The 14,155-nt window shown below is 36.5% G+C and overlaps 1 protein-coding gene and 1 pseudogene across 5 annotated transcripts in view; both read right to left on the minus strand.

Annotated features, from left to right (window-relative positions):
• The window catches only part of MDN1 (midasin AAA ATPase 1), a 195,378-nt gene that overhangs the window by 147,469 nt on the left and 33,754 nt on the right, over positions 1-14,155 (minus strand). For all 5 annotated transcript variants that reach the window (XM_074187146.1, XM_074187144.1, XM_074187145.1 and 2 more), the window contains exons 10-12: positions 13,622-13,815; positions 11,619-11,697; positions 3,377-3,472 (exon numbers count right to left, since the gene is read on the minus strand). In XM_074187146.1, coding sequence (XP_074043247.1) covers positions 3,377-3,472; positions 11,619-11,697; positions 13,622-13,815 — 369 coding nt within the window. The remainder of the gene's footprint in view (positions 1-3,376; positions 3,473-11,618; positions 11,698-13,621; positions 13,816-14,155) is intronic.
• LOC141487692 (14-3-3 protein zeta/delta pseudogene) lies at positions 700-3,370 on the minus strand (annotated as a pseudogene).

Raw genomic sequence — 14,155 nt, forward strand, 5'->3', positions numbered from 1 at the left:
ACATGTTCTTAACAATTATGCTTGGATTGTTCATGAAAATTTCATGAGACATTAAACAAAGCTAGCCATCATCTCAAGTTATTTCCCTGTTAACTATTTTTACAGCACATGCATGTTAGGCAAGTATCAAAAAAATCACAAAAGCAAAAAAACCTAAAAAGTTAAATACATGGGTTTTTTTGTTTTACTGCTATGCTTGATATACAGTGACTTTATGACTATCAAGCAATTCATTTTTACTGCATCTTTACTTGTACATTTGTTCTTAGGTTGCCTAAACCATTTAAATACAAATAAAATGAGTGTAGCAAAAATAATGAAAGCGAACAGCAGGTAACTTTACAAATAATGGAATGTGAACCGTTTCTGCCCTTCTCCAGAGTAAACTGACTGAGTTAAAACTTTGTCTTAAGGAACACTTTTGCAACTGCAATCATAAAGGTGTACACGTTGAGACTGTGTATTCCACGGAAACACATGGTATGACATGTAATATCTATGGGACATCTGTTTCTACCACAGCCATGAGTGCTCCAACCCTAAAGTACCCACAATAACTACACCTGTGGCTTGAACCAATTATCCCTTTTTATTCCCCCCCCACCCCCCCACCCCCCCATGACAAGCCAATATGTAGGCAGTTTTCTTTGCTTAGACATGGAAGCTGTTTTAACATTGGCTTTGTGAAATCACAATGTACCAAAAGTACTATGCCAAACATGTAAAACATGTATAAAAATTCCATATCCCCATATTGGCCACCTCAGATGAAAACAGATAACTCCCCAAATGTTAACTGGCTCTACTCCCCTAATATTAAACATAAAAACCACATGGAAAATATAGAAATTCAAATAGAAGTAACATAAACCTGTCATAAATTGTAAACAAAAACTATTTGTAGGACAGCATGGATGACAAATAGTCTACTGTGTAAATTTTAGAATGAGGCAGACAAAAGTTGGAAGGCTGGTTAATTTTCCCCTCCTCCTGCTTCAGCTTCATCTCCTTGGGTGTCCAATGTCCACAACGTCAAGTTGTCTCTCAGTAATTGCATTATTAGTGTGCTGTCTTTGTATGATTCTTCACTTAATGTATTAAGTTCAGCAATGGCTTCATCAAAAGCTTGTCTTTTGCAAGGGAGCAGGCTTTCTCTGGAGAGTTCAGGATCTCATAATAGAACACAGAGAAGTTCAAGGCCAGACCCAATCTTATAGGATCCGTTGGTTGCATCTCCTTTTTGCTGATTTCAAATGCTTCTTGATATGCTTGTTGTGACTGATCCACTATTCCTTTCTTGTCATCACCAGCAGCAACCTCAGCCAAATAGCGGTAGTAGTCACCTTTCATTTTCAAATAGAAAACTTTGCTTTCTGCTTGTGAAGCGTTAAGAATCAAGAACTTTTCCAAAAGAGACAGGACATCATTGCAGATATCTCTCAGTTCGGGCTCAATTTTCTCTCTGTATTCTCAGGCCATCTGCTGTTTTTTCTCAGCACCTTCCATCTTTTGCTCAATACTTGAAACAACCCTCCAAGATGACCTTCGGGCCTCTAAGACATTTTTGTAAGCAGAGAGAAGATTCCTCTCCTCATTGGATGATTCAGCTCCTTGCTCAGTTACAGACTTCATGCAGGCTGCCATGTCATCATATCTCTCAGCCTGCTCAGCCAATTTGGCCTTCTGCACCAGCTCATTTTTATCCATGACTGAATTTTCCGTGCCCAGAGAGAGCAATGACGGCGGCAGCAGGGTGGGCGGGGGCTCGGCAGGCTCTGGGCGGCGACCACCAATGGAGGTTTTGAATTATTTTCTTTTTGCATTTGCCCAATTTAGGATCTGAGAGAATTATTCTCTTTTTGTATTGTCCAATTGTATTTTCCAATGATTTGTTATCTTGTTGCAAGGTGTTAATTGACTCTCCCAAATTTTCCAATTGATTTTTAAACTCCTTCCTTATTTCTTCAAGGAAGTCTTTCTCCTTAGAGTTTCTAGGTCTCCCTGAGTTAGAGTCTTTTCCTTCTAAGAATTTTTCTATGGAACCACCTTGCCAATGACTTTTCTTCATTTTGCTAAGACCTTGTGCTGGGGAGGGGCTGGTTCACAGAGGTTCGGTGTTTGGATCCCTAGAGGCTTTACTCACTGAGTGCAATATCTCCAGCTGGCCAGTAGGGGGTGGTAGAAGATTTGCTCACACTACAATTTCTCCATCTGGCCAGTAGGAGGTGCTGGTTGCTTTCTCTGGAGTACCTGTGACCTTGATTGAGGCTTCTCCCTTGGCCTGGAGGGAGTGATTGAAGCTGGTAAATACTTTTGTCTTCAATCAATGGTGAGGTCATCCCTCTCCCTATTGTCAGATGGGCTGATTCTTCTGTGCACACACCTGTGCCTTGGGCAGATTATCTGTAATTATGTTTGTTCTGGGAAGAGGTTTCAATGGACCCTTATACCAGAGGAGCCCAGGGATGATGCCCACAGCTCTCCTGCATCAGAACTCTCTCCCCAGCCCTGTCGGTAAGCTCCAGAAGGTCAGTGCCAACACCAGTGCCTCTGCTCCCTAGTTGAATAAGCCCCAACAGTAGACCAGGTTCTAGTCCCCCTAATCAAGCAGCAGGTCTGACTCTCGGGCCCTCAGGCTCCCAGGGCTCCAACCCTGCCCCTAATCAGGCTGATCTGGGGTTGCTCCACCCTCTGGCCCTCTGTGCCTGGACTCACCCAGGACCATGAAAAACAAATCCTGAGGTAGATGTTCTTTCTCCTGACTTTTGGGGATTGTATTTCTGTTAAAAGGTTTGTTTCATATCACAGATGGGGGAAAGATCAGGAGACTTTAGAACTCTGCCTGTCTTCTCTCCACCATCTTGGCCGGAAATCCAAATTGAATATTTAAAGATGATCACTGGATCACAGTTTTCATTTATCTCTGTTACCTATCATGTGATCCACATTAACTCCCCACAGGAGGTGAATAATACAAGTTTCATATATATGTGTGTGTGTGTGTGTGTGTGTGTATGTGTGTATGTGGAAAAAAAATATATACTGCAGATACAGGAATTATCTCATTCCCTTCTCTCCAGAATTACAAAAGCTATCATAAATGAGACTTATGTTAGAAATTAATTGACCAAAATCCATTTTAAAGAGTGGACAATAAGGCATACTACATAGGTAAAAGTATATTTTAAGAATACAAATAGTGGGCTATATATATGATGACCAAACTGCCCAATATAGACAAAGGAAAATCCATCAACAATTCAGAAAGGTTTAGGGAGCAGTGATGAAGCAAGAGAGACATCTGGAGAGCTAGATATAACAGCTGCACATCAAAACTGATTTAAATAAAGATCACAATGGGAAGTTCAAGGCTCACCTTCTTCTTGGAGATATTTAACTTGCTCCCAATAACCTCTGCCATCTTCAGTCTGCTTGCTTGCTTAGACAGCATTGCTGTGAAGCAATCCAGAGCCTGTCAAAAATAAAAGCAAATCTTTAACTCTTTACTGAATGTGAAAATAATAAAACTTAGTTCTCCACTATCACTGTTCAAGGATATGATTCTGAGAGGCAATCTTATCTGAGAGGAATAGCTTATTCCTATCATTATTTCATGCAATCAAAATGCACTGAGTATCTAACATGAGGCATTATGCAAGGGGAACAAATGTAATGAAAGACATTTATTCTCTATCCTCAAGAAGGTACCATTAAAAAAAAAGGTACCATTTAATTAATGAAAAGAAATATAAGACAACAATCCAGAAATTGTCATCAAACAATACATGACTAATTTCCGAACAAGTGATTCAAACAATAAGAGGCATTTGTTCAACTAAAAAAGAGAGTTCTAGACAAGAGTGATACAGGAAGGGCAGCTAGGTGGCACAGTGGATAGAGCACAAACCCTGGAGTCAAGAGTACCTGAGTTCAAATCCAGCCTCAGACACTTAATAATTGCCTAGCTGTGTGACCTCGGGCAAGTCACTTAACCCTATTGCCTTAAATAAATAAATTAAAAAATTTTTAAAAGAGTGATACAGGAAAATTTAATGAAAAAGATAGAAAAATTCAACAGTATTTGAAGGGCAAGTAAATATTGATCAGAAGGGAAGAGAGGATGGAAAATATGCTCCAGAGGCTGACCTGGCACAAAGGCACAAAGGATGAAATGCAAATGGAATATTAATGAAATGCTGAATAGAATGGGCTGACTGGTGCAAAAATTTCAACAAAAGTAAGTAGAACTTAAGATTAAAAAACATTTTGGGAGCAGCTAGTCGGTGTAGTGGCGCTGGAGTCAGGAGTACCTGGGTTCAAATCCAGTCTCAGACACTTAATAATTACCTAGCTGTGTGGTCTTGGGCAAGCCACTTAACCCTGTTTGCCTTGCAAAAACATTAAAAAAAAACCATTCTGAGTCTAGCCAGAAGGTCTTGAATGCCAGAGTAAGAAATTTGGATAACAAAGGAGAAAGCACACTTCCCTCTTTCCTCAACACTGACTTTTTTTTTAAAAAATGAAAGTACCATACAAAAACCAATGTCCTTTAAAATCTAATCTAAAGGGAAAAAAATGCATGCAAAAGAAAAAACATCCTAAGCTGTCAAAGGTGTATAGATTACAATAGAAGAGAATATCAATTAGGAAAAAGCAGCTACTTTTTCATTAGTTGAAGCATGAAGTCATTGGAGCCTAATAAGCACTTAGTGATTGTGGCAATGATAAAGAGAGGAACTGGTGCAAGGAATACTACTACTTGAGGAAAGAAGTCATAATGGATGACCATAAAGTTTCAAGTTTAAGTACATTCATCCAATAAACATTTATTTAAATACATAGCACATGCCAGGCACTATACTAAGTGCTGAAGATCTAGAAAGAGGCAAAAGATTGTCTCTGTCCTCAAGGGATTTTTAGTTTAATGAGGCAGACAGCATGCAAACAAATACAGACCAAGCATCTATGTAGATGATCAATAGGAAATAATTAACAGAGGAAAGGAAGGCTTTCATAGGAGATAGGATTTAAATTGGAACTTTAAAGAAGACCTTCAGAGAGGTCAGCAGTTGGAAATGAAGGAAAGAAAACATTCCAGGTCTCAGCAACAACTGGAGATAATGGCCAGAGGCTCCAGGTAGGGTGTCTGGGTCATCTTGGTATAGTCAGGAGGCCATACTAGGGAGTAAGGAATAAAGACTAAAAAGACTAGAAAGGGAAGGGGGAGGCTAGGTTATAAAGGATTTTGAATGACAAACTTCATTTTAGGCAAGAGTTCATGAACTCAGAGGGATAACATGATCAGACTTGCATTAAGTAAAAGAATTATGTAACTAACAAATATTAGAGAAAAGCCCATTTGGGGAAAACAAAAATAATGGTAGTTGTTTTAGTTATATCTTGGGTGGAGGAAACAACAGGGCAAACTCTTAAGATCCAATCACTGCAGAAACTGAAGTTTATTCTTTGTATCGCCATTACAGCATTAAGCAATTACTTAAACAATTCATATTTATTTCAATATTGAAAGAGTAGCAAACAGGATGTTGGAGTTTAAGAGAGCAGTAAGATCAAAACAAGGCAAAATAATAAGATCAGAGTACATGCATCGGAATAACTGTCAGATTGCAAGATATATAGGAAATATACAAGAACCATTCTCCTAGAAAGAAATGGTGATATGAAGAAACTATTCTCGTCTATCAATTATTACAAGAACAAATGCTCCACATATTATAGAAATTACTCTGAGACTCCATCTTACATTAGATTGACAAAGATGACGAAAATGGAAAATGTCAATTAGTGCAAAGCATAAAAACAGACGTGTTAATGAACTAATCATGGTATTCTGGAAAGCAATTTCAAACTGCACCCAAAAAAGCCACAAACTTCTTCATATCATGAGACCCATCGATATTACTGGGGCAACTACCCCAGAAAGATAAAATAAAGAGAGAAGGAACCAATACCACTGAAATAAACTTTATATCAGCCTTTTTGTCCTAAAGGACAAAGATTACTCACTTTTTGATAAAAACTTGAGAAAACTGGAAGCTAGTATGGCAGAAACTAGGCACAGACCAGCATATCACACCCTATACCAAGATAAGGTCAAAATGGGTGCAGGATTTGTATGTAAAAGGGGATATCATAAGCCAATTAGGAGAATTTTGCCTGTCAAATCTATGAAAAACTGAGCAGTTTGTGACCAAAGAAGAGATGGAAAACATTGTAAAATGCAAAACGGATAATTTTAATTACATTAAATTTCTTTTTTTTCTTTTTTCTTTTTAGGTTTTTGCAAGGCAAACCAGGTTAAGTGGCTTACCCAAGGCCACACAGCTAGGTAATTATTAAGTGTCTGAGACCAGATTTGAACCCAGGTACTCCTGACTCCAGGGCCGGTGCTTTATCCACTACACTACCTAGCCACCCCGATTACGTTAAATTTAAGAGATTTTGTATAAATAAAGTTAATGCAACCAAGATTAAAAGGAAGGCAATAAGTTGGGAAACAATTTTTACAACTAGTATTTTTGATAAAGGCCTCATTTCTAAAATATAAAGAGAACTGAGTCAAATTTATGAGAATACAAGTCATTTCCCAACTGTTAGTCAAAGTATATGAAAAGGCATTCTCAGATGAAGAATTTAAAGCTATCTAGTCATAAGGAAAAAAGCTCTAAATCATGAGAGAAATGAAAATTAAAAAAACTCTGAGAGACGACCTCACATGAATCAGATTGGAAAATATGACCAAAAAGGAAAATGATCAGTGTTGGAGAGGACGCAGGAAAACCAGGATACTGATAACATTATTAGTGGAGTTGTGAATTCATTCAACCTTTCTGTTTTGTGTTTTGATTTTTGTTTTTCCAAGTTAATGGGGTTAAGTGATTTGGCATGGGTCACACAGCTAGGTAATTATTAAGTGTCTGAGGTTGGATTTGAACTCAGGTACTCCTGACTCCAAGGCTGATGCTCTATCTACTTCGACATCTAGCTGCTCCCCAAATCAACCTTTCTATAGAGCAATTTGGAATTACACCCAAATGAAGATAAAATGATGCATACCCTTTGATAATATTAACAAGGTTTATATTCCAAAGAGAACAGAAAAAAGGGTAAAAAATCCCCATGTACAAAAAAATTTATAGGAGCTCTTTTCATAGTGGCAAAGAATTGAAAATTAAGGGGATGTTCAGCAATTGCTGAATGGCTGAAGAAAGTTGTGGTATACAGATGTGATGGAGCACTATTATTTGATAAAAAATCATGAGGAATGGGATTTCAGAATAGCCTGGACAAACCTGCATGAATTAATGCTGAATGAAATGAGAAGAACCAGAAGAACATTGTACACATTAACAGCAACACTGAGTGACTTGTTCACACTAGCAATACAATAATCAATGACAATTCTAAGATTTGTGATGGAAAATACCATTCATATCAGAGAAGGAACTGTGAAATTTAAATACAGATGCAAAGTTTACTATCTTCAATTTTCAAGAGTTGTCTTGTATATTATAGTTTCCCCCTCCTTTCTAATATTCTCTTTCCTGATTTGATTTGATTCTTCTTTACAAGTATATGTCCATACATGATTTTCGTCAGGAGGACAGAGAAAGGAAAAAAAGGAAAGGAAAATAATGTAAAACTCAAAACCTTGCAAAAACTGATTGGTGAAAACTACTGCTGTATGTAGTTGGAAAAATAAACGCAAAATATTTTTTTAAAAAAGAAAACAAATTACAAAACACTTCTCACAAAAATAAAATCAAATTTAAATAACTGGGCAAACATAAAGCACTCATGGATTGGTCAAGCTAATATAATAAAAATGACGATTCTACAAAAACTAAACTACTTGTTTAGTGCCCTACCAATCAAAATTCCAAAAAATTACTTTAATGAGTTAGAAAAAATTGTAAGTAAATTCATATGGAGAAATAAAGTCAAGAAATTCCAGGGATTTAATGAAAAAAAGTGCAAAAGAAGGGGGCTTAGTCCTACCAATCTAAAATTATATCAAAACCAAAACTGTTTGGTATTGGCTAAGAAATAGAATGGTGGATCAGTGGAATACACTAGGTGCAAAAGCAGGAGATAATTATAGTGACCTGCTGTTTGATAAACCCAAAGAGTTCAGCTATTGAGATAAAAACTCTCTCTTCAATAAAAACTCCTGGGAAAATAGGAAGTTAGCATGGAGAAACTTAGATTGGACCAACACCTAACACCCTTTACCAAGATAAGATCCAAAGACATAAAAAACAATACTATAAGCAAATTAGAAGATCAAGGACTAGTTTACCTGTCAGATCTATGAAAAGGGGAGCAGTTTATGACTAAGGAAGAGATGGAGAACATCACCAAAAACAAACTAGATGATTTCAATTCCATTAAATAAAAAGCTTTGGCACAGATAAAGCCACTATAACCAAGATCAAAAGCAATGTAGTAAATTGGTAAAATCTTTACAACTAATGATTCTGACAAAGGACTCATTTCTAAAATATACAGAGAACTGAGTCATATTTTTAAAACAAAAAGCCATTTCCCAATTGACAAATGGTCAAAGGATATGCAAAGGCAATTTACAGATGAGGAGATCAAAGCAAACCATAGGCAAATGAAAAATTGCTCTAAATCATTAATTATAAGAGAAATACAAATCAAAGCTTCTCTGAGGTACCACCTCACACCTCTCAGACTGGCCAATATGGCCAGAAAGGATAATGATCATTGTTGGAAGGGTTGTGGGAAATGGAGACACTTACACTGTTGGTGGAGCTGTGAACTCATCCAAGCTTTCTGGAGAGAAATTTGGAACTATGTTCAAAGGGCAACAAAAATGAGCATACCCTTTGAATCACCAATAACACTACTGGGTCTATACCCTGAAGAAAGATGATGAAAAAGGGTAAAAACATCAGTTGTACAAAAATATTCACAGCAGCCTTGTTTGTGGTGGCAAAGAATTGGAAATCAAGTAAATGTCCTACAATTGGGGAATGGCTTAACAAACTGTGGTATATGTATGTCATGAAACACTACTGTTCTATTAGAAACAAGGAGGGATGGGAATTCAGAGATGCCTGGAGGGATTTGCATGAACTGATGCTGAGTGAGATGAGCAGAACCAGAAAAGCACTATACACCCTAACAGCAACATAGGGGTGATGATCAACCTTGATAGACTTGCTCATTCCATCAGTGCAACAACCAGGGACAATTTTGGGCTGTCTGCAAAGGAGAGTGCCATCTGTGTCCAGATAAAGAGCCATGGAGTTTGAACAAATGTCAATGACTATTCCCTTTAATTTAGGAAAAAAAAAAACCCAGATATCTTATTGTCTGATCTTGTTATCTCTTATACTTTTTCTTTCTTCCTTAAGGATGTGCTTTCTCTCTCATCACACTCAATTTGGATCAATGTACAACCTAGAAACAAAATAAAGACTGACAGATTGCTTTCTGTGGGGGTGGGGTGGGGGGAGGAAAGTAAGATTTGGAGAAAAATTGTAAAACTCAAAATTCAAATAAAATCTTTTAAAAAATGAAAAAAAAGAAAAATCTGTAAATAAATTTATATGGAGAAATAAAGTCAGGAATTTCCAGGGATTCAAAGAAAAAAAGTACAAAAGAAAGTGGTTTAGGCTTACCAGATATAAAATTATATTATAAAGCATCAGCCATCAAAACTATCTGGTATTAGCTAAGAAACAGACATACCCTTTGATTCAGCAATACCATTACTGGGTCTACACCCTAAAGAGATTATGAAAAAGGGTAAAAACATCACTTGTATAAAAATATTCATAGCCCGGGTTGTGGTGGTAAAGAATTGGAAATTAAGTGAATGTCCTCCAATTGGGGAATGGCTTAACAAACTGTGATATATGTATGTATGTATGTATGTATGTATGGGAATTCAGGGAAGCCTGGAAGGATCTGTATGAACTGATGTGGAGCAAGATGAAGAACCAGAACAACATTGTACACCCTAACAGCAACATGGGGGGGTGATGATCAACCTTGATGGGCTTGCTCACTCCATCAGTGCAAAACTCAGGGACAATTTTGGGCTGTCTGCAATGGAGAATACCATCTGTATCTAAAGAAAGAACTGTGGAGTTTGAACAAAGACCAAAGACTATTACCTTTAATTAAAAAAAAAACTGTTACCTTATTATGTAATTTTGCTATCTCTTATAGTTTATTTTTCTTCCTTAAGGATATGATTGCTCTCTCATCACATTCAACTGAGATCAATGTATACCATGGAAACAATGTAAAGACTAACAGAGAGGGGTGGCTAGGTGGCGCAGTGGATAGAGCACTGACCCTGGAGTCAGGAGTACCTGAGTTCAAATCTGGCCTCAGACACTTAATAATTACCTAGCTGTGTGGCCTTGGGCAAGCCACTTAACCCCATTGCCTTGCAAAAACCTTAAAAAAAAAAAAAAAGTAACAGAATGCCTTCTGTGAGGGGGGAAAATTTTAAAACTCAAAATAAAATCTTTCTAAAAAAACAGAAAACAAAATGAGTGTAACAAGAGAGGGTAAGCAAATTATTATATGTAACTATACTGAATTCCAACATAAGAAACAATAAATCAATATCTCAGTGATGATGAGGATAAAATACAGGGGGTGGAGAGACTTTCTGTTTGCCTATTTATTCAACTCAATCCACATAAGTCATTAAAACAAACTTTCCAAAGTATTAGACATGCTCAGTGTTTGATTAAAAAAAAACCCTTTTCAGTCTACCTTATTTATATCATATATATATGTATATATATGTATATATATATATACATATAACAACTTGAGCAATTTCGACCTCCCTTTTAGAATGTGAAGCTTCTGAAGGAGCAGTGACTATTTTAACTTTTGCTTTCTCTTCTCAGCATTTTAGCTTAATAAACACTTGCTGACTTATGGTCAGTAGCTACCTCACAGAGTTGCTATGAGAAACAAGTGAGATAATGGATAAAAATTGGTTTGAAAACTTTCGAAGTTGGGGGCAGCTAAATGGCACAGTTGGATAGAGCACCAACCCTGGAGTCAGGGGGAACCTGAGTTCAAATATGATCTCAGACACTTAATAATTACATAGTTGTATGACCTTGGGCAAGTCATTTAACCCCACTGTCTTGCATAAAGCAAAAAGAAAACTTTCAGTGTGACATATAAATGTCACCTATACTAATTATTATAAAGTATGTTATTAATTTTTTAGCTTTCTTTTCATTACATTTATTTCATTTGTTTTAGTGTCCCTTTCAAGGCTTGTTTCAAAGTAGGATAGGTTTGTTGATTTATTTTCTTTGACAATTATTACAATTCTAATACATTTTAACAGGAGTGGTCCCCTTTATAAATGTTCTATTTCTATCCCCAATTTCTCTAATGTAATATTGTACGAAAATTAAGTCCCTTGACTAGTTTTAAAAATAAGAGACACCATGTGCACAAAAGAACATTCTCGACAGCATAAAAGAAGAGGCAAAGGGGATAAAGGTTTAGACAGATGCATGAAAGGAAAGAGACAGGTGGAAATTATGTAGCACAAGGAAACAAGACTTTAGAGGATTACAGCTTACCTCCTGAAAAATATTGAGTGACGTAGATGAAGAACTGTCAAAGCTGTAGGAAATCCTGTTACACCAATTCAGTAAATCTCTAGGACAGAGAAAGTAAGCAATAATGATGAGAATAAAACAGAGAGGGTGGAGAGACTTTCTTGTTTGTCTATTTATTCAACTCCATCCATATAAGCCAATAAAACAAACTTTCCAAAGTATCTGACACATGCTCAATGTATGATTATAAAAAAATAAATAATTCAGCAAGCTGTCTTGAAAATCTCTAAATTTAATCTGATAATTAGGAAGCTGATGAAGAGACCTTGGAAGAGAAAAAAAAAGTTTATGGGCCCAGTCAGAGAATCAGAGCCAGTTCAGCTTTCCCCAACTGAAACTTCTAATCTAAAACCTGAGGTCCCCTTAGTCTGATGGTCAGTAGACAATGAAATGAGAGATATGGTGCTACCACACCTTCAGATACATTTCCATCATCTAAAAGAAGGGTCATGATTATGACAGACAATCAGGAAATGTTCCAATCCCTAGCTGAAGGGAGGAATGAGAGTCATAAATGATCCTTTCCTCTCAGATGGATAAACAGTCCTATGTAATTTAATACTGGACCTACAAATATGAAAAACTGCAAAAATAGCTTCCCCGTCTGCCTAAAAAGCTAGTAATTTGCTTCATCAAGTTAGCAAGGGATGAGTAAATGTCACTCATTTAAAACTTAGTTCTAATATTTAATATTAAAAGGATAGGAAATTTTTAAAGGACAAGAAAACCTCAACAGATCATTTGAATATAGTGTATTTGACAAACAAGAGGCTTGGATGTTTTTAACAGGAGAATTTGGAGAGTCAGGCACTGGACAACCAGAAGTTTTATAATCACATAAATGGCAAAAAAAAGTGACAAAGATCATTTGCCTCCCAATTTTAATTGGGGAAAAGTTTTATTCCCTGGCCTCTCCATAGAGACAAAACTGAGAAGCCTCTTTACTCCTTTCTGATTCAAAAGGCTGCAACTCCCCCTTCACCCTTAAAGGGCAAGCCATGTACAATGACTTGAAGGAAGCATCATAGAATTTAGCAAAGCGCCCTGGCTTTGGACATAAGTCATTTCATACTCTCTGGAATTCAGAAGGTTTTGTGTTGACTCATAAAATGAGGAGGATGGACTAGATCAGCAGCATATAATCAATTTTGCATCGTAGTCTGATGAAGTCAATGAATCAAATCAAATCAAAAGAATTTTAGAAATTAAAAAATAATTAAAGAAAATATTGTAATTTTTTCCTACCCAATTTCAGGGACCTTCTGCAATCTATATCCACCTTATTTGTCCCTGGACTCCAAGGTGAGAACTGCTTAACTAAACAGTCTCTAAGATGTGGATGCCCTAACTTCTGTGGGACAAATCCAGGACTAACTAGATTAACAAAAAAGTACACAAAGAGAAATTTTATGTCCTGTTATATTACTCAAAGATTAGAAAATAAATAGTAGATACTTCCATTATCTTACCTGACTAAAAAAAGTCTTGGATAATAAAATTATCATGCATTCCCTATGAGGAATTGTTTTATTGTATGGTGGTTTTTCAGTCATGTCCAATTCTTCATTACCCTGTTTGGGATTTTCTTGACTGGTTTGCCATTTCCTTTTCCTGCTCATTTTTCAGATGAGGAAACTGAGGCAAACAGGGTTCTATGTCTTGCCCAGGGTCACACAGTAAGTTTCTGAGGTCAAATCTGAACTAATGAAGATGAGTCTTCTTCCAGACTTAGTATTCTATCTATTCTGGCTTTTAACTACTGCCCCTACTGAGGAATTATAGAACTGCAAAAAGGAAATAGCTACCTATAACACAAAAAGAAAAAATTCACAAAATTTCATAAGCTGATGCCAGTAAATGATAAGGTTCTAGAATAAGGCATCAAATCTACATCTATATTCATCTATATAATGTGGACTTTACATATTTTCCCAGAAACTGACTATTAAACCATTATTTAATACCTCAGAGATAATTCTCTTCCTTCAAGGCTTGGGCTTTTGTCATCTCCTCTGGCTTCTGAGACATCCATAGATACTTCCACATTTCCACGGCAGTTGTTGCTCCCAAATTGATGTTTATCAGAAGTAAGTTTTAAATATATATCTAAAAGATGATCAGCTGCATTTGACAGGATGGGATACCTGCTCTGAAGAACCTAACAGGAAAAAAAAAACAGCAAAAATTTTTTGTAACGAATTGAACCCAAAGTACTCACAAAGAATTCAAAGAAACAAAAACATCATATTTATGACAACTAACTGGAGTAACCAAGAGGTGAATTTTCTCTACTGAATTTCTTTCCTTCTTCTCATTATAGTAATACTTCCTCTATGATCAGAAATTCACTATTCCAGTAACTTTCTCTATCCAAAATTGAGTTATTCAACAATCTAGCCGAAGAACTAAAAAATAAACTAGAAAAGTCCCAGAGCCTACAAAATATGTCACATCTTTCATATCATAAAACTCATGCATTTTACCAATAGCAGAATATG

This window comes from Macrotis lagotis, chromosome 5, assembly GCF_037893015.1.
Source record: "Macrotis lagotis isolate mMagLag1 chromosome 5, bilby.v1.9.chrom.fasta, whole genome shotgun sequence".
NCBI lineage: Eukaryota > Metazoa > Chordata > Mammalia > Peramelemorphia > Peramelidae > Macrotis > Macrotis lagotis.